The sequence below is a fragment of the Clytia hemisphaerica genome, unplaced genomic scaffold, assembly GCF_902728285.1.
Source record: "Clytia hemisphaerica strain Z4C2 unplaced genomic scaffold, Clytia hemisphaerica genome assembly, whole genome shotgun sequence".
NCBI lineage: Eukaryota > Metazoa > Cnidaria > Hydrozoa > Leptothecata > Clytiidae > Clytia > Clytia hemisphaerica.
Window position 1 is genome coordinate 948,263 of NW_027103974.1, and position 21,484 is coordinate 969,746.

The following is a 21,484-nucleotide window of genomic DNA, read 5'->3' on the forward strand; positions in this document are numbered from 1 at the left end:
CTATAAAGTTTTGCCAAATTTGTACATTTATTGTGGCCCTGGAGTAACTTTTTTTCTCGTCTGAGAATACTGTATCCATTTAATTTGTATTTTGGCCTTTTGTCCAATTTGTGTCCTCCGAGGTATGATGTGTAGCTTTTATAGCACTTTACAATACAGCTCTTTCATATGAAAGAGTCTCTAGTTTCTTAGTGCTGTGTCTATTTTTGATTGTAAACGCCAACTGACACAGAACGTCGTTTTTAAACAGTCGAGTACTATTGCAAATTAGGAGAAATGCGGGTATTTCGCTTAAATAGGATGAATTATCCTAAATAAGATAAAATCGATAGCTTAGTTAGGAGAAATAGAAGAAAAACTTGATTTTCTGAACAAATTCAGAGATCCGCGTCTTTATTACTCTCTAAATCAATTGTGCTCATACAGAAGATCATTTTAAACCAAAAATTAGCTTCTTATCAGCGCGGAGTGCAAAAATATAAGCATTTATCCTATTTTGGATAAAATGTACTAAATAAGAGAAATAGTATTTTTGTTTACTCTCTTTCCCGTAATAAAAAAGATGAAGAATTAAAAAGGTTTGAGTGGACGAAAAGTGTCGAAAGCGTTCAATCGTGTCTGTTACAATTACTGTTTAATACATCTTAATTTCTATATCTTCAAAACATGAGTCAAGTTTTTACTAAAAGAATATGATGTTTAACATCTGAAGTGTTTCAAGAAGCCGATTTGGAAGATATTGTTCAACACAACCGATTCAGGTTCGACAATAATCTCCGTAAAAAGCCCTTTTTAGGGTTTTATTCTACAGTCAATGGGTATCATCACTTTCACGTGAGACCCTACTCATGCAGGATGACTTGTATGAGAGAACTAGAAAACAATTATGACCCAAAGGCGATCAATTTCGCTTAGCTCAGCGGAATTCCAAGTATTTTTCTGAACTACGCATGCGTACTACTTAAAAGTTGAATAACTTTTGAACGCACGCTGACTGGTGGATCAGACTTCACAAGCATACTATGCTGGCTCCAAATTTCTTAAATTTATGCAAAACTTGACGCGGATCTCTGAATTTGTTCAGAAAATCAAGTTTTTCTTCTATTTCTCCTAACTAAGCTATCGATTTTATCTTATTTAGGATAATTCATCCTATTTAAGCGAAATACCCGCATTTCTCCTAATTTGCAATAGTACTCGACTGTTAAAGTCCTTCTAAAGTTATATGTTTTTAGACGGTCATCATGGGCGTTTGTTGGGCGTCTTGTACCCCTTACTCCTTCCTTTCATCAACTTTCTCAACTTCAAAGTCTTAAATTTGATGTTTATTCAATATTTAGTACCTTGGGTACCATGGATAAGGGTATCTTCTATTAGATAAGTAAGATTGTTCTTGATAATTATAAGGGTTCCTGTAGAATGGTACCATGTTGCGTCTTTGGTAGTAGAATGATCTGTTAGGTATTCGACTTCTCTTGACGGGGTCTTGAACGATAAAAGAATCAGTCTCCTGGGTCGAGGTCGGGTATCTATAGATAGTGTCTCTTTTACCGTCCTCTAAAATCTCATATGTCTCATCAGTAGGGTTAAGTTGTTGTTGTGGTAGATACGGCGCCTCTTCTTTTGGTTGTTGTAGATATTGCGCCTCTTCTTGGTCCGGATCATATGGTTCTGTGATTTCATTTTCAAACGGGTCTGGTTGTCGAATGGAATCACGCTGCGTTTTTTTCTTCTGCTCTTCGTTAGTAGGAAGAACATTTGTTGGGATATCTGCGTGTTTCTCCTTGTGTTTGCTTTCAACGCGCTTTGCTACATTCATGACTTTCTCTAACAGCTTTATACTGTTATTCAATTCGATTTGACTTCGGCTGGTTGCTGAATCTTCCTTTTTCTTTTCTCCATCCAACAAATATATATTCTTCTTTTCACCGTGTGATTTTGCTTGATTGATCAATGAAATCTTCTTCTCCAGAATACCGATAGCAACGTTCAAGTCACTCACTGCTTCCTTAGTCTCCTTCTCTTCGTTATCCAAGGTCTTATTATCAATATGTTTTGGTGCTTTTTCGGTGATTTGACCAATACCTTTAAGGACATCGACAACTTGGCTGGAAACTGTTGCATTCTCAGCTACCACTTTCTCGCGTTGTTGCGAAGTGTCAGTCGTATCATTCTTTACTGAAGGCTTTGGTGATGAAGATTCACTTAATGAGGATTTAGTTTCAGCTGGTTTTTCATCCACAGATTTCTGTTGTAACTGAACCTTCTCTTCTTTGGGAATCTCATTAACCTTCTTAACATCATTGGCTTGTTGTTTTTCGATCACATTCTCGACTTTTTTATCCATATCCTTAACATCTTCAGGCTTTCCTTGATGAGCCAATGGCTTACCATCAAGTGCATTCATTGCATTTTCTGGTGTCATGGGAACAGGTTTCGGGTTCTCTTTTGGTGCTTCCACGGTGTTTATCTTCGCATTTTCTCTTTCCGACTCTTCTCTCGCTTGTTTCTCTAAAGCGGTCTTTAGTTGTCTCTCACGATCGGCTTTTTCCGCTAACTCAGTCGCCCGTTCTTGCGCTTTGACTGGATCCAACAGTGCGGCTTTTTCTTGATCACCGGGTTGTTCCGTATTCAAGGCTAACCCGCCTTTAACATTTTCCTCTTCGTTCTTCATCAGTCGTTGAGTTTCTGAACCACCAAGAGCTAAACTATCTGGTGGTTCCTTCAACGTTGATAACGTGTTGACAATCTTGTCTGAATCTAAGTAATCGTGTTGTTCTAGTTTGGAGATTGTTTCCTCTGTATCACCAAATGACTTTGAGAATGGATCACCAGTTGCTTGTTTCGGAGATGATAAATGCTGTTGTTGTACCTCCCCAGGCTCCCCATCTCGCAATTCTAAAGGGAAACGAAGTAATACGAGTTTTTACTTTAATCGGATTAATTTTCGCGAGATTAAATTTCGCGATTTCACGAATTTTTGCCATTTTCGCGAAATTAAAACTCGCGAACACGCGTGAGATTCCTGATTCGCGAAATTAAATCCACCACAAAACTTTTAAAATTGTATTTTTGGCGGAGAAACTAGTTCCAAGTCTCCATTTATGGCAAAAAATGGCTATTTTCAGCTGTTTTCTGGCTTATTCGCGAAATTAAATCCACGCGAAATATTTCAAAACTCTGACCCGCGAAATTAAATCCAGAAAATTTCGCGATTTTTTTAGCTCGCGAAATTTAATCTTGCGAAATTTAATCCGGTTAAAGTAATTGTTGTAATCTTGTGTAGGCCAATATATGCCGAATTTTTCCTTCTACGTCGTAAGATAATTAATTTCAATGTCAGAGGGGATGAACGTATGACGGTTTCGGAGGATGGTCCCGCTGATTCTGTGATACGGGGTCGTGTAAATTAGCCGAAAGCAGAATGAATTCTCGACTGTAGAATAGTTAGGTTCATAGAAAAATCTTCTCGAGAACAATTTATTTACCTTCGTGAATTCCATTGATGATTTCAGTATTCTCATCATTCGAAGACATCTTCCGCATCAAAGGACTTCCACCCTGATCAAATCCTGGTGTTGCTAAGTTACCAGTCTGTAAATTCAACATTTTACTATCAACCTTCCGAGTCAGTCCATTGTTACCAAGACCAATCACTTCAGGACGATCTTGTAACTTGGTTATATCCTCATCTTTGCTTGTAATCATTTTATTTGCTTCTTTTTCTTCTTTCATTGCTTCAAGCTCTTCCTCAGATTTGCCAGCTTTTGAACCACCACCATTTTGTAGATTCTCAACTTCACTTCCACCAGATTCAGTTCCCTTCTTCATTTGTAAATGTTTGAGATTTGCTATATCTGCTTTAGCACTTTCTATATCGCTTTGTGGCTCACCAGTATTTAAGCCAGAGGATGGTGAGGCGACACCTGCCCCTGGGTTAAGAATCACCCCTGGTGCTGCTTGTTGTCCACTTTGGAATTCAGACGATAATTTATGCTCAGGAGCCATTTCTATTTGTTTCTTGATAAAATCAGGGACGTCGTTCTGGTCCGGTGTGTCAATGTTAAGTAAAGGAACTTTTGTGGCACTTTTGATGAGTGAATCTTCATTGTGATGTTGATGTGTCTCTTGTGGTGATACCTCCTCTGTTAAAGCTGGTTCATCTTAAATTTAGAAATCATGTAGAAAAAGATTACAATCTGAAGCAAAGACATAACATTGTACAACGACCTAAAGTGAAACTCAATTCTGTGGTGACTGTTTGACCTTTATTAACATCGACAAAGAAAATGTATTTCGCCTCTAGAAGGCTTATCAAATTGTTACCAAAATTCAAAATTCTTATCAGTTATCGATTTAGCTTGTTACCTGTGCCAGCTCTGCCAACACTTTGTTGTTGCCGTGCTTCTTCTTGAGGTTCAACGATTTCTTGTTGTTGTGCGACCTCTTGTGATGGTTGTGCAATCTCTTGTGATGGTTGTGCTTGTTCTGGAATTTGATGTGCTGCTTCTTGAGCTTGTTGCGTCATCTCTGGAACCTGTTGCGCCCCTTCTAGTGCTTGTTGTGAAACTTCTGGAGTCTGTTGTGTGACATCTTGTTGAACGAGCTGTTGCATCGGTTCTATTGGCCCAACTTCAGGTTGTTGTCTTGCGACTGCTTGCTGTTGTTGTGCGATATCTTGTTGTTGCAACGATTCTTGTTGTGTAAGTTGAGCGGCGACATTTGATTGTTGTTGTATGGTTTGTTGTGCGATCGCTTGTTGCTGTTGTGAAAGTTGTGAAGCTTCTTGTTGTGTTGCTGGTAACTCACCTAGAAAAAAGAACAGATTTTTATTCACAGCGGAAAGTTTCTATTTTTGAATCATTTTCAACTCCATATTTTTATCAACTCTAAAAAAGACTGGAATGTTCATGTTCATAAATCTTTCCGATTAAATGTGAGGTCGGGCAGCGTATTTTTGGCTCTAAAGAGATCACGCTTTCGTGTTGAAAACGTTAGCAGGAGTTAAGGAGTTTGCTGCTAATTTCAAAAATGGTACAGAATAATATGCATATGTCCATACCAGTCCCTATTTTTGGCGAGTTCGTTAGAAGTTATTACTTAAGACGCAAAAAGAACTAATTTGGATAGTGTCCATTAGCTAATCTTACCTTGTTGACTTGTGTCGTCGAGTGCTGCTAATGGATCTGTTGTGGTTTCATCAACTGCTTGTGCGTTGCTCTCCAATGGTACTTCACCTTCTTCATCTGCGAATTCATCCGGTGATGACAGAAATTCTCGTTTACTGGATAACTTTCGTGGCGTTTTATGGAAGAAGTGACGTTTATGATGTGTGTGGTTATACTGTGTCTTGTCGTTCAGAACCAATGTTTTCTTTGATGTTATTGGTGACTTGGTAATAGTACTGTTTATTAGTTTAGCACTCTTTGAAAGAGGTTTTCCTTGATTTTTCTGCTTTTGTTGGATTGGAGTTACGGCTGCTTGAATGGGTTTCACGTTGGTTGAATTTTGTTTCTGTCCTGTATTGAGTTGTTTACTGATACGTAAATGAACTGTAGGTTGGTTGGTTGATGTTTTGTTACCTATGTTGCCCTTGGAAGTTATAGCAGATGCTTGGGATGAAGAAACCGTAACTGGTTTTGTACCCTTTGCTGGTGATGTAGCTTTTTGTTTAGGATTTCCTTGATTTGTGTTAGCGACTGATGTAGTATTTTGGGCATTGCTTCCTTTTCCTGTTATTGCCATTGTGGAGTTTCCAGATATTTTTGTTGTTGACGGGTCAACGTTCGATGCTGGTAAAGTCGACGGCTGTGGTTTGGTTTGAGGTTGAATATTTTTTACGTTTACCATTGGCTTCAGTGTGTTTGGTTGAATAGTTTTCGTTACAGTTAAAGGTTGGATGTTTGCTTGCATCAAAGGTTGAGTATTCTTAGCAATTGACATTGGTTGGGAATATCCTTGCACCAATGGCTGTCCAACTGTTTGCCTGATGAAAGCTGGATTTACTTGTATAGGAATATTGCCTCTTGGGATTATTGTCTTCTTGACTGCAAACCGATTGATGTTACTATTGGTTGGCTGATAGTATGATCTGTAAGTGTTTGGGTTGACCGCGTATGAAGCATATCTACCCATAGCTGCATATAGGTTTCGACTGAATGTGGGTGAAGATGGAACATAGCTTCTCTGTTGTTGGTAAGGGTACCACGTGTTTTTGTAAGCTGCCGTGTAAGGCGTGTAATAAGGGTAATATGGTGGCCCTCTAATTAAACTTTTCTTATCCAGATTACGGTTAATTGAACTTTTCATTTTCATATTATATTTTGATGTAATAACTTGTCTTTGCAAAGCATCCTTGGCTTTGTGTCTTTGAAGTATTGATGGGTATATACTTTTTTGGAATAGTGAATTTAATGATGGAATAGTTTGTTGAGCCAATCGTAATTCTTGTTTGGGTGTTCTTGAATTTTGTTTCGCGTAGAAATAATCCATGATATTCTTACGGTCAACTACAAATCTGCCCTTTTGTTGTGAAAGTTGAGGTACCTTGGGTTGAATTGCGCCACTTCGTGGATTAAACTGTGGCGGAGCATTCGTAATAACAGGGTTGTTATACAATGGTCGACCTCCTACCGAACTTCGAGGTGTATGTTTATGTTCTAATGATTTATAGAGTTGAACCCAATTCTTAGGGACGTCGTTTTTACGCTGTAAATTTTGTCCATATATATTGTTATTGTTCGCGGGGGCGTATCGCCGCCCATATTGTTGTTGATAACCGTAACCTTGACACCAACCTCGTAATAAACAAAAAAATACAAACAAAAAATAAACAAAATGATGCGCCATTTTTTTAATCAAAATTAGGTTTCATACATTTTCTTTTTTTTCAATCGAAAAATTTCAAATAATTTCTTCGAATTATTGAAACATTCGAACAATGCCGAATCTATCTTTCTTTCATCTTTAATTCTCGTTTTTCTATTTCATGTTTACTTTTTTCAACGTTCGTTTGTTTTTGCTAAACATTTATTTCTAATGCGCATGAATAAACATAAAATTATTTCGTGCAATTTACTTTTTTTAGTCCTCCACAAGAGCACAAACTGATCAATAAACAATGTAATTAAACTTTAGCTCAGTATATCACTTATAATTAACTCCTAATCCTTTGAATAATTCGAACTTATTCTCAGTTCCTGTCAGGGAGAAACCCTTTTAAAATACTTTCTACAATTCGAATCTCTCTGTAATCCGAACAAATAAGATTCTACGTTTAACTTCGAATTAGAGAGAGTTAACTGTTTATTATAAAAGGGAGTTTTTCGCCTCAAAATGCAGAAAATTTGAAGAACCTGGGATAATTTTGTTTTGTAAAGTGTATCATTTAACAATAAGACATAATTGACATAGTGTCTTTATATATAATCGAAGTAACGAAAGTGCCAAATGATTTTCAAATTTTGAAATTTAAAATGAAGTAAAAATTTTCAAATTTCAAAATTTGAAAAATGAAAAATGGAAAATTTTTAGTATTGCTTAAAATTGGACAAAGCTCGTTGTAATAAAAGTGCCAATTAAAGGTTTAAATTTTAAAAATTATATTTGTCACACTTTTTTCATTTATCTGAAATTTAAGAAGCAAACTAATAGAATTATCTTTGAAAAAACATATTCGTGAAATTGAAGGGACAAAATATCCACCTGTTTTTTGCCTATTGTCTCAGATATCAGGCTATATTAGTCGAAAGTAAACATCGTTCTAAACCCCCATAACGTGGTTTCTTTGCCTTATATGGTAAAGTTGATTACCTAAACGTTCTTAAGGTCAAATTATGATGTTACAGTGTGTGCAAATCACACTTCTGTATACTAGGAACAAAAAGTCTCAGAAGTCTATTGACGGGTCACGTGACATTAATCAACCAATCAATTCTCTCAAAGATAGAATCACTCGAATTGCAGGGCTTTAGGTAATTATTGCACTTTTAGTGTACCTCCTGTTGACGTCAACACAGATTGCTAACCTTCTAATGGGCTATTCTAAAAAAAATTATACAGGGGTATTGACGAACTTTTTTCACTAGCCCCCCTGGAAATATTGAATAGCAAATTATCCCCTGGAAATTGGGATACAAACCCTCTGGAAAACTAAATTTTGTGAAAAACGGCTGGAAAACAACTGATGTCAGTTTATGAGGGGAGAACCCCCTATAAACCTTGAATAACCCCCTTGGAAAAGCTGAAAAAGGAACAAAAACCCCTTGGAAAATCAAGGCTTAGGCCCCCCTTGAAAATTTCGTCAATACCCCTGTACAGTTTAAAAATGGAATAGCCCAATTTATTCATACTTAAAATTTAAAAACCTCTTTTGGCACTTTTATTACGTCGATTGGGGTATAAACAATTTTTTTAATTTCAAAATTTGAAAATCAAAATTTTTTTGTATTTTTCATTTTTCAAATTTTGAAATTTGAAAATTTTTACTTCTTTTCAAATTTCAAAATTTGAAATTCATTTGGCACTTTCGTTACTTCGATTATATATCATACTTTTTTTCTTCTTAAGCCAACAATCTCAATTTGGAATACAATAAGAACTTATCAACAACTACACAACACTGTCCGTTTTGTGTATAATAAAATTCTATTATATTCTATTTTAAACAGTGCACGCGCAAGAACAAGTGACAATATTTTTCTTTAAAAAACAATAAGAAACTTTATCACTACTTACCGTATGCTCAAAATGAATCGTTTCTCTAGTTTTGGACTCGAGTTTTTTATAAGAAATTTTGAGGAAAAAAGAGAAAATTTTGAAAATTGTTTTCTTATCCCATATTTTCATTAATTTTTGTGACACAGAGGCCTAAAACCGGACCTTTTTGACATCTCTCGTGCTAAAATGAAAATTATCCTTAATTTTTTTGAAAAAATTATTCAAGACTTAAGAGTAGATTTTGAGGAAAAGTATTTTTTTGCAGTTTTTAAGAATTTCTTGCAGAATTTACTTTCGCTTATTGGCCTCATAAGAAGAAATGCTCATGCTGCTAGTTTACCAGAACTCAAGCCCATCCATTTCTAAAAAATATAATTTTCGACTTGGGACGATATTTTGGCCTATTTTTCCGGTTTTGATATACTTGTATTTCCCAAAGAAAGATTTCTTGTATTTCGCTACAAAAATCAAAAATCTTATAGTTTCAAAGGATAAAATTTTTTGTATCTCCAAAAGAATGTCTTTTATAACATTAAAACCGTCGAGATGGAGATCCATTAATTCAAAGTCAAAGTCCAGTCAGTAAAGATCCATTGTCTCAAGCCCTCGAGATCGTTGACAATATTTTTGAAGAGAAAATCATTACTTTGGTATTGAAAGAAAAAACAATACCTGTATTTTTGAAGGATAATCAATCCTTGGAAGAAAAATTATTTTGTGTATTTTTGAAAGAAAATCATTTTGATATTGGAAGAAATAATACTTTCATGTATTATCTATTCCAGATAAAAATCAATTTAATTACATGAATTCAGGAATTGACTCGTTTATTATCGAAGGATAACCATTTCGTGTATTTTCAATAGAAAATCATTTCATGTGTTTTTGAAGGAAAATCATTTCGTGTATTTTTGAAGGAAAATCATTTCATGTATTTTTGAAGGAAAATTATTTCACCGTCCAACACAAAAGAAAATCATTTGATATATATTCAAAAGAAAGAAAATCTATTCATGTATATTCAAAAGAAAATCATTTCATGTATATTCAAAATAAAATCATTTCATGTATATTCAAAAGAAAATGTATTTTTGATAGAAAGTCATTTTATGTATTTCTGAAGGAAAATCATTTCAAGTAATTTCGAAGAAAAATCATTTCATGTAATTTCGAAGGAAAATCATTTCATGTATTTTCGAAGGAAAATCATATGTATCTTTAAAGTAAAATCATTTTATGTATTAATTGATAAATGAAAATTACTTGTTAACTTATGACAAGTACTTTCCCCATTTTCTTATTGTTGTTTTCCTGAACCGCCTTAGATCAAGTATTTTTCAAAATATAATCCAAAAAGAGATATTGTATTACCGGTACCTCCCAATGACCAAAAACACAATGGTCCAAATAAAGGCTTTAAAATCAAATTTTTTATTTTTTATTTTATTTCATTAATAAAAATATTTTCTACAATAACTTAATTTTTTATACCAAAAATAAGATGAAACTTTAAGTGATTATTGTTTCGAATTCAAAAGCTGTAAGGAAACTAAGCGTTTATCTACCGTCTCCAAAAGTTATATTGTATATAGAAGAAAGCTTTAGGTACTGCTCAAGCTCAAGGGAGGAATTGATGATGCTACGACAAAATACAGAAAGAAAAAAAAGTAAACTTGTATATTTATAATATAAAAAAATTCGTTAGAGAATTACATTTAGTCGTCTAATACTTTCTTTACGTCGAGATAGTTAAGTAAAAAAAAGTATTGACTGCTTTATGTACAAAAAATCAAGACCATGGATGCCATTGGTCGATAATGTTTATGTTGCATAGCAACCATAATGTCCCAAAAATGCAGAAAAAATAATATTTTCTCTTGTTGCATTTAATGTGTAAAAGTTTGTTATGCGTGTTAGTAGATGATGAAATTTTAGCGGATGTGTCTGAATGCTTTTAGACGTCTTCTTCCTTGGTGCAAATTTCATGGATACCGAATAAACTAAAAAGGAAAGGAATTAAAGTTACACTTCATGAGTATTGCCTTACCATGGAACTAATTACTAGGTAGCAAGTGGGGAGAAAACTTGGTTGTTTTTTCGCCTTTTTTTACTTTGGATGGGATACTGATGTTGAGTTTTGGTAATCATTTTTGATAAAGGTAGCAAATTTGGAATCTCCTATTTCGCTATCGCTGCAAGCAGCTTTTCTAATTCTAAACTTTACATTACTTCTAAGATTAGTAGGTACAGAGGAACTTTGACCTACCCTTTTTCTAATACTAATTTTTAGTTGAACTAATATCTTCGTTTTGTCTTAGATACTAAAACACTACTAACCAAAAAAACATAACAAAATAACAATGACGTCATTTCACTTACCCGACTTGTTTACAGAGGAGTTTTTCTTTGCATGGACCACAAGCTTTTTGTACTTGAGCACCAACGTATACGTTTCTGAAGAAATTGATTGGACCGCACACCATATGCTCGGCAAGAGGTGGTTTACAGATTGAAATATGTGGGTTGATGGCTGGTTCTCTGTGGGAAAAGAAAAATCAACAATGGTAAGTTATATCGTTTTTCACAACTGACATAAAACGTCAAAACGACGTCTTACTAACGTCTACATAAAGTTTGGTAAGCTTCGGGTCAACATTGTATCAATAACGATCACCAATACAGTATTATATGCTAATTTCCCACCTAAGCTTCAGATATTAATGATAAAGTAATTTTGACGTCAGCCCATCTTACATGCTTTAAAAATATTTTTTCAAAAAAACGCGTTGTCAATACCTGATCAGAAACGCGTAGTTTAACAATAATTGAAAAAAACCATAATGATAAAAAAATATACAATTGGCGCCCGATGGAGACAAAATTGTCCAACTCACCTGACACAGCAAGCTAATTTTCCTTCTCCAGCACAATCTTCATGTCTGTCACAGAAAGTTCCTGGTTGTCCTTCAGCGACACCAGCTTTGCAACGTCCATAAGTACATTGTCCTTCACAACACTGTCCGTTTTGTGTACAAGCAACGTTCTCTTTCAAGCAGTGCACGCACAAGAACAAGTGACAATATTTTTCTGAAAAAAGCAATGAATTTGTTTGAAACACGATTCTGATTGACCTTCATAACCTTGTTTTCATTGCTTTTGAATCATTTTAGGATGGTCAAAATTGGCCGGCAATGAACAATGATCTCACCAAGGATGAGATTAGGCTGCCAAACAAGGTAAATTCACTCGATCTAAATAAAGGTTTATTACTTATTTTAGTGAATTGATATTAGGGATGAAATACCGTTCTAATACCATTCATAAATAGTGACAGTGTTCCCTCAAAGGGGAGAATTCATGATACGCACCACTGAAGAGTTTTCTGAGAACTTTTAAAATCTTCCATCCAATACGTTATTTAAAAAGTTAGAAAAAGTGACGTATTGGGTGGAAAATTTCTTAGAAGTGGTGGAAAAGTTCTTAGAAGAATCTCCAGTGGTTGATATCATGAATGGTCATGAATAGCACTTGAATGGACTTAATACATATTTCACTTTGACTTACTATCAGGGCAAGCCTTGTGTGCGTTACATTCTTGTGAGTAGTATCCTGGTGCCAACATACGTGGTTGAATATCGTTTCGTTTGGATGTCTTTGGTGCAACACGTTCTGGAACCTATAATGTGCAAAATTGTAAGTTAACATTTACCGAAAAACCATTTCAATGATTGTCCTTTAAAATCATGTTTAGCCTGTGTTGTAACTCTTCGCCTGCAAGGTAATAGTTCTGAATTTTAAGAAAAGGAGTTTGTTTGTTCAAAATGACTGTTTAATTTATCTTTTGTCATTATTTTATGATCATAATTGGTCATACGCAGTTGCAGATCTAACTGTAGTATTTCTGGGTAAGTGATCTCCTAGCAAAGCAGGGTAAATTTCTCCCGTTGACTGTTAAGCCTAAAAATGTAACAACTCTAATTTTGTACACATCTTTCAATAAAATACACTATCAGCCCCCTAAATTTATGAAGGCTTTGCGAAAAAAATCTCCTCCGAACTGACTTCATGGTTTCATGGATGCTTTAACAACCATCTATAAACGTGGTGGTCAAACATATGTAATTCACTGACGCTAGTGGCCCAACTACAAACAAATATAATACCACTAACTAAATGTCTATCATTAAAATTATAACACATCCATGACAATCTAACATATCCTCGGACAAGACAACTGATCATCAATTCCAAATAAACTTTATTACCTTCATTTTGACGGCAAAAGCGCCGATTAGACAGGCGCAAAGCACCATAAAGTGCAACCGCCACATATTGGATGAATCAAAAGGTTGGCAGTGGATCCAAAGTTGATAAAAAAATTTTTCGAACAAATTTATTTTTTTCAATGTTTATCCACTGGGCAACATTGAAAAGTTTGCATTAAAAATTGATTCGCTCTGTTTTCCTCTCTTTGGGTATGATATTCTTCAAATTGAAACGAATTTCGTAACGCTTGGATGGACATGCTCGCAGGTGGCCCGTTTAATGGTTTGAAACCATCATTTTAATTGTACACAAAGTTACTTCCATTTATTAAATCTTTTTTACCAGACAACCACAGACTTACCATAAAATAGAGTCAAAATTTCTTGAGGGAAACATATCCCTTTTAGACTGCACAAAAGAATTTTATTTGAGTAGAAGTCAATCATAAAGGACTTTTTGTTCCCAGTTCTTTTGTTCGATTTTATTGGGTTTGTTTACTGTTTCCTAAGTAACCAAACAAACATGCGCAGTAGAGCATTATTATTCTGTTTTCATTGTTTAACAGAAACAACTCAAACATATACAAGAATAAGTTTGATTTGTTTTCTTCGGGGTAATGTCTGAATTACAGCCACTAAGAACTCCCCAAAAAGTAAGCGTGTCAATATACAGTTAAAGTTCAAACGAATTTTTATTTCTAATTTTTTCCTAAACTTCACCAAGATCGACTAAAATCTTGCATAAGTTCTCGGCTAGCCAACGCTATTCAATACATATGCGTCATCACGTGTAAACTGGGGATAACTAGTTGCAAAATAATTAGATATACACCACACTGACAGTCATAATATTTATGATCAAAGGCTGAAATTTGACATAAGAGTCTGCTAGAAACTTAACAGATACACCTGGAAATGAGGCCTAGCTACCTGTCAGATGACGTAAATCATGAAAGGGGAGAAAGTGCCTACATCGCAGCATTAAAAAGAACGACAGATTTAAAAAAGAACGACAAATTTCATCATCCACAACCCCGACCGAAAGTGACTGTACCACCCCTACGCATTCATTCCTCTTTGTGTGTTGCGTATAATAACGACTAACAGTTTATTAATACGCATGCGTTTTAACTTTGTTTTGAAAATGAAACAATAGATGCGAAGTAGACACTTTCTCTATGTTTCATAGCTGAACTCACTCAGGACATAACAGTTAACGTCTCACATTCAAATCGTGAATAACATTAAGGATTAGCTATACATAATTGCCGTTTAGACATTAAACTACACGGCTTTACCAGTAATCGAAGTAAAATTTGTCAATTTCAGATTTTTAGAAACATGACCCTCAAGTGTTTCCTGCTGGCGCTCTTGCCAATCAAGTAGAGCCCTGAAGGTCTAGAGTAGGATCCTCAGGGGGTATTAGGTTTGCGAGTTGACTCTGACCCTTTTAAAGACTTAATTACGAAAATTTTGCCCCCTTTTTAACGTTTTTATGACCCTTCGAGAGACAATTATCAGAATTTTCAGTCAAAAATTTCAAGCTTTAGACTTTAGGCTGACTTTATCCAGTCAGTCGGGAGCACTATATGAAAAAGGCAACTATTGCCTTAACGGGAAATATTTCCCGAACAGGAAGGTGGAAAACTTCCCGAAATGGCTAGACTTTCCAAATCGGGAAGTTCACCAGTTTCCCGATCGGGAAAGTGGCCTCTGAGCACTGCGGAAATAATTTAAGAAGAAGAAGTTAAAAACTTGTCCCTTTTGTAAAGGAGGGAAAATAAATAATATTCACCAGGTAGTTAAGAAATCCACCGGGTAATCGCTTCTTAATTCTACTTTCCCTATTCCCAATTAAAAACTTCCCTGTTTGGAAACTTTTTCTTGATCGGGAAACAAAAATCTGCTTTGTTTACAAAAATTCTATTTCCCGTTCGGGAACGATGAAAAGTTCTTGACCGAAACGGAAAACAGAAAAGTAATGAAATTTTCAATCTGGAAACAGTTTCCTTTTCGGTTATTTTTCAACTTCCCGTCCTGGAAATACTTCCCGTTAAGGCAATATTTGCCTTTTTCATGTATGGGTACCGACTGCCAGTGGTTTCCTTGTTTTCGAAAGATATATTTTTCGAAATTTGCCGGTAACTTTACTACTTTCAACCCGGTTTGTGGGAAATCTAATGGGTCCATGCTCAGAAGAATCTTAGAACAATGCAGGCACGCAGGAAGATAGGTAACTATTGATTATTTACTTCAGGAAATATTCTGCCATTTTTTTTCTAAAACGAAGCAAATGGTGCAGAAAATCGGATGTCAATCAGTATCGGTTCTAAATTGTAAGTTCCTCCAAATTTACATTATAAACTCAAGGATACGAGGAATAAAATTTTCATGAGCTGATTCAAGATGATGTCAAAAAATCTACCATCATCATAGTTTTCATTTCCTATCGCTATTTAGGTCGCCCTTCTTATAATTTAGCGTGGGTGGCCACTGACCCACCATCAGAATATCCATGTTTCAGCTGATATCAAAAGTTTCTTTTTAAAATTTCATACTCAAGATGTGCATAAATGCCAAATCGTTAAAAACGAAAGTGGTTTTTTATACCGCATGTGTCTGGCAGTAGTTGCAAAGCAGCTATATGATAAACGACAAGAATTATGAATAAAAGAAAAATATGAATCTTTCCACATTTTGTGTTTTCTTTGCGATTTTTTCATTGGTTTCTTGTAAACCAGCCACCAAAGAAAATGATGTTGAAACATCTTTAATGAAAGATATTTTGGAACGTGCTTTTGGATTGGATAAAAAGAAGGAAGGAGTGAGCGAAATTTCAAAGAAAGATGAAGTTACTTCACTTAAACAAGATCAAGCGAACGATAGAGTGAGTGCTTTTCGATTTTATTATAAAACCAAATCTTTCGAAATTTACAGTATCTTCTAAACTTGTATTTCATAACATCATCCATTCTGCACATATAACTCTCTGCTCTAAAGCGATATGGTGAATGCGACCATCTGACATAGCCGCGCTGCAATTTGCTTGAAAACGAAAGCGAAAGCGGTTGGATTCTAATGTTTTTATTTGGTGCGATTGTTTTGATTTAGCCAATCAGCGCGCTCAAAATCTCATCTAATAATTATCCCAAAACTGGCTGAAAAAGATGAAACTAGTGCGCCAACCTAGGCAGATTCTCTTGCGGAGCCGTGGTCCTTAGAGTGCATACTTGCCAACGCTGAGTAATCAGAATCTGGTCGGAGATTAGTGAATCAGAGGAATCAAAATTGTGTTCCAGTAGCAAAGGAAAAAGTTTAGGCTAAATTGAAATAACAATCGAGTCAGATATACAGTGGAACCTGCGTAACTCGAACCTCTATAACTCGAACAAGAGTTTTAAGGCCTCTTCAGTGAGCAAACTCTTTTAAACAAGTCTCTTTGACTCGAGATTTCCATAACTCGAACAAATTCCAATTCCCCATATGCGCGTTCGAGTTATGGAGATTCCACCGTATTTACTTTGTACTTTTCTTTGATATTTGACATTTTTCTTCACTATTCTGTACACGTTTTAAGCGTTCACACGTTGGGGCAAGTCATGATGACACGCGTGAGATCTTGGGACGATGTGACATTAACAAGAAGTGTGAAGCCAGTCAATACTGCGATGGAATGTTTTGTTATAAATGCAGAACAGAAGGACATCACTGTGATTTGAACGGTATAAACACCCCTGTCTCACAGACCCGGTGGAACCTTTTCCTCAGTGGGGATAAAAATCCCTATAGAAGTCCCAACGTCCTAATGGTGATAGATATTCTATTGTTTATAGGTTAAAAAATCCAGTGGGGATGGTTTTAATTTTTAAACATTTAATTTCGATTGGGAATGAAATATAAGTCAGTTTCCCAGTGGCGCTAAAATTCCAAGATATTTTACTTCTAGGGACGATTTTTTCTAGTGGGGTTGCGGCTTCAGCGGGTTTATGACACAGGGGTGTGTATAACAGATTTGGGAAAATTACCCTGATTGATTACTTACTCCTCGCAAAAACCATTCCCCAGAAAACAGAGACAATATTGACCCGTCTCTCTGCACGAGGGAAATTGATCTTGTGGGGTGGGGGGTTGGTATTGACCGCTTTTTCATTATTTAAGATGAAATTTAAGGGGATAAATTATGTTTCAAATAGAATCTTGATTCTTTATTTGAACATGGGTGTTAAAGTTAAAGACGACACTTCAAAAGTGTTAAATTTACAATCCCACTCATCTAAAACCGTTAATTAGAAACCACCAATCATTTACATCGATTTTTTCTCCCATACTAGGAGAATGTTGTGCTGGATCAGAATGTCAGTTTGGAATTTGTACCAAAGGAGCTGCTCAAGGAGACCCTGGTACCTTTTGTGATATCGCCAAAGACTGCAAAGGTATTGTTTTTCTGATGGTATTATTGGTATTGCTGACTATATGTGATACCACCGTCAGATAACTCAGCCCCTACTTTAAAGACGTCAAGTTTAGAAAATGGTTACTCTAAGGTACCCAATAAGAAATCTTGAAATTTCTAGAATGATCAAAGTTAGTCAAATTAATCCCTATAAGGGTAAATTCACAACGTTTTCCTTTTCCCTCCTTTTTAGTCCCGCTAAGGGTCTGAGGGTCGAAATTCGTGTGGCACATACCCGTCAGGTCGCAACTCTAGTACCCCCCTCCCTCGGGCGAAAATATTCCTTATACATTTGATTCTTTCAGAAAATGAAAGTGTCTAAACATTTTGTCAGCTACACTAAAAATCTTTACTTATTTCTGTCAGGCAAAGATGTGTGCTGTATTCGCGAAATTTCGATCAGCCATCATCATTCCATTTGTAAACTCATGTTAAATGAACACGAATCATGCGGACCAATCAATCTCTTCCATCAAGATACAATGCGTGCGCATATGGAACCTATCTGTGGTCCTTGCAAAGCTGGACTATCTTGCAAAGGTGTTGGGTAAGTAAAAGATGTATAAAGTGTCTGGAGGCTACTTTATTAAAAACATAGGTGTTAATATTTGCGGACCTTATAAAGGGACTTTCTTTTCAACAAAGTTTATCTAAGGGCAAGGAAACCCAGAAAAAATCTTTCTAAAGGAAGGAAATGTTTCGGAAATTTCCATAGGATCACTTGTAATCAATTTGATTCTTTCTTAGGTTCACAATTTTCTTAAACTTAACAAGTTTACTTGGTCCAAAACGTGGCAGACGCCTTTAGGATGCTCCCTTTTTGTCCCTTCCCCTACTTTATTTCTTGAAATGTTGTTTAAAATTTTTCGGAAGAATGGTAAAGTACTTATGAGATAATCTTGGAGATATTAAATTTCTATCTTACAAATGGTAATAATGTAAAAGCTGTTGTGAAATAGATACTCTTTTGAGAAGTTTCATACTGAATTTCCCAGGTCTTTCAAATTGACAGTTTCTTGCTGTGATTCGTAATCATTTTCAGTTTCTTGCATCTCCTGTCCTTTTGTATCTGGTAGAAACCAGCAAAGAATACCAGCCAATAGTCCCAAACTCCCCATAATGATAAAGGGCAAACTTTCATGAATCACTTTGACACCTTTGGCAATCCATGGTGCACTTGCTGCTCCGATACGACTTGTTATTTGTAAGAACCCCATTGCTTCAGATTTGATCTTAGTTGGGTACAGCTCTACAGACCATACATAGATTACTTGGAAACTAATGGCTATTAAGAATTTGCCGATCATTCCGAATGTGGTTCGCACAACTTGGTAACTTGTTGGTATGAAAGCCACAGCAAGTGTTAAAACACCTGTTAGAAATGTACAAACCATTGTTGTTTTTTGCCTTCCAAATCGGTTCGGGAAATCGATAACACAAAGCATAGCTGGGATCTCTACCACACTAACCAATGCAAAATCACGGTACAAGGAGCCTCCAAAATCACCAACAGCTAACGAGATTCCGTAATAGACCATACCGTTGATCATCCAAGCGAATCCTAATAAAATGGTCTTGCGTCTCCTCTTGTTTGTATTGAATAATTCCTTTGGGTTTGATTTATGTGTTGTGTCTTTAAGTGGTGCTAGCTCCTCATTCGTACTCGTTTCTTTCCCATTCCATTTGGCAATTCTCTCGAACACTTGTAGAGCATCTTCCATCCTATTCTTCAATCTTAACCAGCGAATGGATTCAGGAATGAATTTCCAAAACAACATCAAAACAAAATACGGAGCTGAACAAACCACCATTAATGTTTGCCATTCTTGAATAAAGTATGCAATCAATGGAGTTGCACAGACTGCTAGCGAGTAACCTAATCCAATGATTACCGAAGCCTGAGCTCGATGTTCGGTACCAACCAACTCCATCGTTATTGTAAATAAATTTACCGCAACTCCAGGGATGAAAAATCCAACCACGAATCGGAACAGAATAAACAGGTAGACATTACCAACAAACGGTGAAACAGTACCAGCTAAAACTATCATAAAATGGGAGAAAAAGAAAGCCTTTTTACGACCATAGTTATCTGAGTGCCATCCAATTGCCAGAGCTCCAAACATCCAACCAATAAAAAGAATCGATGTCGTCATGTAAATTATCCAATCGCGATCACAATAAATATCGAATTCTGTAACAATTGAATATTCCTTTGGTTTCGTAAACTCCCATTCAGTCCTTGGTATATTGCAACGTAGTTTGTTTTGACTTGTGAATGTACCGTTCAAGTCGCAAACAGTACTGTTTGAAGCACATCTCCAGTCTGGTTCCAACCCAGCAAAAACCATAATCAAGATTTGGAACAGTGTTGGAAATGTAAACAGGAAGAAAACAACTTCCAATAAGATTTGAAATTTTCCATGACTTCCAATTTTCTCTAGGAATCCTTCAACTGTCAGCTGTTCCTTTTCCTCCATGCTATGTTTTTAAATCTGCTTTAATCGATGCTACTATAAAATTGGATATATCTTTCCTTGCAGAGAATACAGCGTTGCTATTAAGTTATGCAACTGACATCTCACAACTAAGGAAACTTTTTTTGCTGCTTATTTAACCCCTTAAGTACCTTCAAAGTATGTACATTCACAAATCTATAAAAACCTTATGTAAACAAAACCCAATAACTTAACACTAGCACTCTCCAAAATTTTCAAAGGTATACAATTACTTCAAAAATTTGTTTGTTCGTCTTAATTCTTTCAGAGGTTTTTTCAGACTACTTGTTTCAATAGTTTGTTATTATAGCATTATGTATGTTGCCATAAGTACGGCATAAACTTTTAAGTATAGTCGTATATAATATCCATCAGCATGGTTGCACTGTATTTTTCGTTAACCCTGAAAATTTCAACCCCAGACCCTATAGAATACTTAGTTTTAATAGGTGTAATTTCGTCACTTCGCCCAATTATTGTACTTATAAATGAAATATTTGGTCTTTTGATTACTTTTCATTTTCTGTTTCAGAATTTTCGGACGACACAGTATCTGCCTTCCCGAAAACGAAGAATAATTGATGGTTTTATTTTTTGTATATTATTTTGTAATCTTTTCTAAAAAATTAAATCTACCCTTTATCCACATTGTTTTCTTTACTATGTAACCTAATTTCGACTTCCTTCCGACTAGACTAAATAGACTAAAACTAGCAAAAAGACATCCTAGAAGTATTAACCGTAGTCCGAGATCATAGGCCGTTTCACGGTCAAAAGGAGTCATAGGTAATCATAGTGCTCGGATACCGTTTTTCTGTTGGGCTAAAATTTTCGATGTTTGCGTCTAACCAACGGGAAACCCTTATTCGGGTGGGGTCGTTCATGGTTACCCATGAATCATTTCGGCCGTAGAATAGCTAATTTGGTTACGGCTTAGAAATTCGTGAGATCGACCATCACAGTTGAGACAGTACCAAGGGTCTAAGTGAAAAACTAGATTTCTTATCATTCTGGTCTGCAATAGAATACATTGCTATTCCCTAGGTGTTGCATTTGGGAGAGGAGGTTGATCAAAAAAATGTACCTATACGCTTTGCAATACACGTTTTTTTTTATAAGAACGTCAAAAATTTTCGAAGCCTTCGGATGTTCTTAGTTTTTTGGATTTGAAGCCTAAAAATGTTCTTAAAATGTTCTTATTTTCAGCAATTTTTGGGCATTTTGATGTAATTTCTTAAGAAAATGCATGTTTTTAAGTCTCCAAAGCCTTAGAATGTTCTTAGAATGTTCTTGAATTTTTGGGCCTCGAAGCCTTATGTTCTTATATAGTTTGTTCTTATAAAAAAAAAACGTGTATTTTTTAAAACTGTTTTTCTAACTTTTCTCTAACTTTTGCACCTACCTTAAGAGGTTCCTATAAATTAACATTTGTATTTTCGTCCTCCGTCCGTCTGTTATGAGATTTCCTCGGGATCGACTCGTTCAGTTTTTCGAATTTTTTTGCACGATGATGCAAAATGGTAATTCCGAATTCTGACGGAGTTCGATTT

General features: G+C 35.6%; 4 protein-coding genes across 5 annotated transcripts; 1 reads left to right on the plus strand and 3 right to left on the minus strand.

The window, feature by feature from the left end:
- Positions 1–1,290: 1,290 nt before the first annotated feature.
- On the minus strand, positions 1,291–6,968 carry LOC136810651 (titin homolog). 2 transcript variants are annotated; one of them, XM_067067222.1, is made up of 4 exons: positions 5,151–6,968; positions 4,375–4,809; positions 3,489–4,163; positions 1,291–2,898 (listed from the first exon to the last, which is right to left on the minus strand). In XM_067067222.1, the coding sequence occupies exons 1-4, from the start codon at positions 6,847–6,849 to the stop codon at positions 1,337–1,339; spliced, it is 4,371 nt and encodes a 1,456-aa protein (XP_066923323.1). In that variant the 5' UTR covers positions 6,850–6,968; the 3' UTR covers positions 1,291–1,336. The 2 variants fall into 2 exon arrangements, with proteins under 2 accessions (XP_066923323.1, XP_066923322.1); XM_067067221.1 differs by having other exon boundaries at positions 4,369–4,809; positions 5,151–6,857.
- Positions 6,969–10,368: 3,400 nt separating this feature from the next.
- LOC136810654 (dickkopf-related protein 3-like) lies at positions 10,369–13,154 on the minus strand. Its single transcript, XM_067067224.1, has 5 exons — positions 12,984–13,154; positions 12,283–12,394; positions 11,613–11,805; positions 11,098–11,256; positions 10,369–10,718 (listed from the first exon to the last, which is right to left on the minus strand). The coding sequence occupies exons 1-5, from the start codon at positions 13,047–13,049 to the stop codon at positions 10,673–10,675; spliced, it is 576 nt and encodes a 191-aa protein (XP_066923325.1). The 5' UTR covers positions 13,050–13,154; the 3' UTR covers positions 10,369–10,672.
- Positions 13,155–15,569: 2,415 nt separating this feature from the next.
- LOC136810656 (dickkopf-related protein 3-like) lies at positions 15,570–20,576 on the plus strand. The gene is made up of 5 exons (XM_067067226.1): positions 15,570–15,870; positions 16,561–16,705; positions 17,315–17,416; positions 17,803–17,983; positions 20,467–20,576. The coding sequence occupies exons 1-5, from the start codon at positions 15,664–15,666 to the stop codon at positions 20,510–20,512; spliced, it is 681 nt and encodes a 226-aa protein (XP_066923327.1). The 5' UTR covers positions 15,570–15,663; the 3' UTR covers positions 20,513–20,576.
- LOC136810655 (solute carrier family 22 member 13-like) lies at positions 18,359–19,464 on the minus strand. The gene has a single exon (XM_067067225.1). The coding sequence runs from the start codon at positions 19,365–19,367 to the stop codon at positions 18,414–18,416; it is 954 nt and encodes a 317-aa protein (XP_066923326.1). The 5' UTR covers positions 19,368–19,464; the 3' UTR covers positions 18,359–18,413.
- Positions 20,577–21,484: the final 908 nt, after the last annotated feature.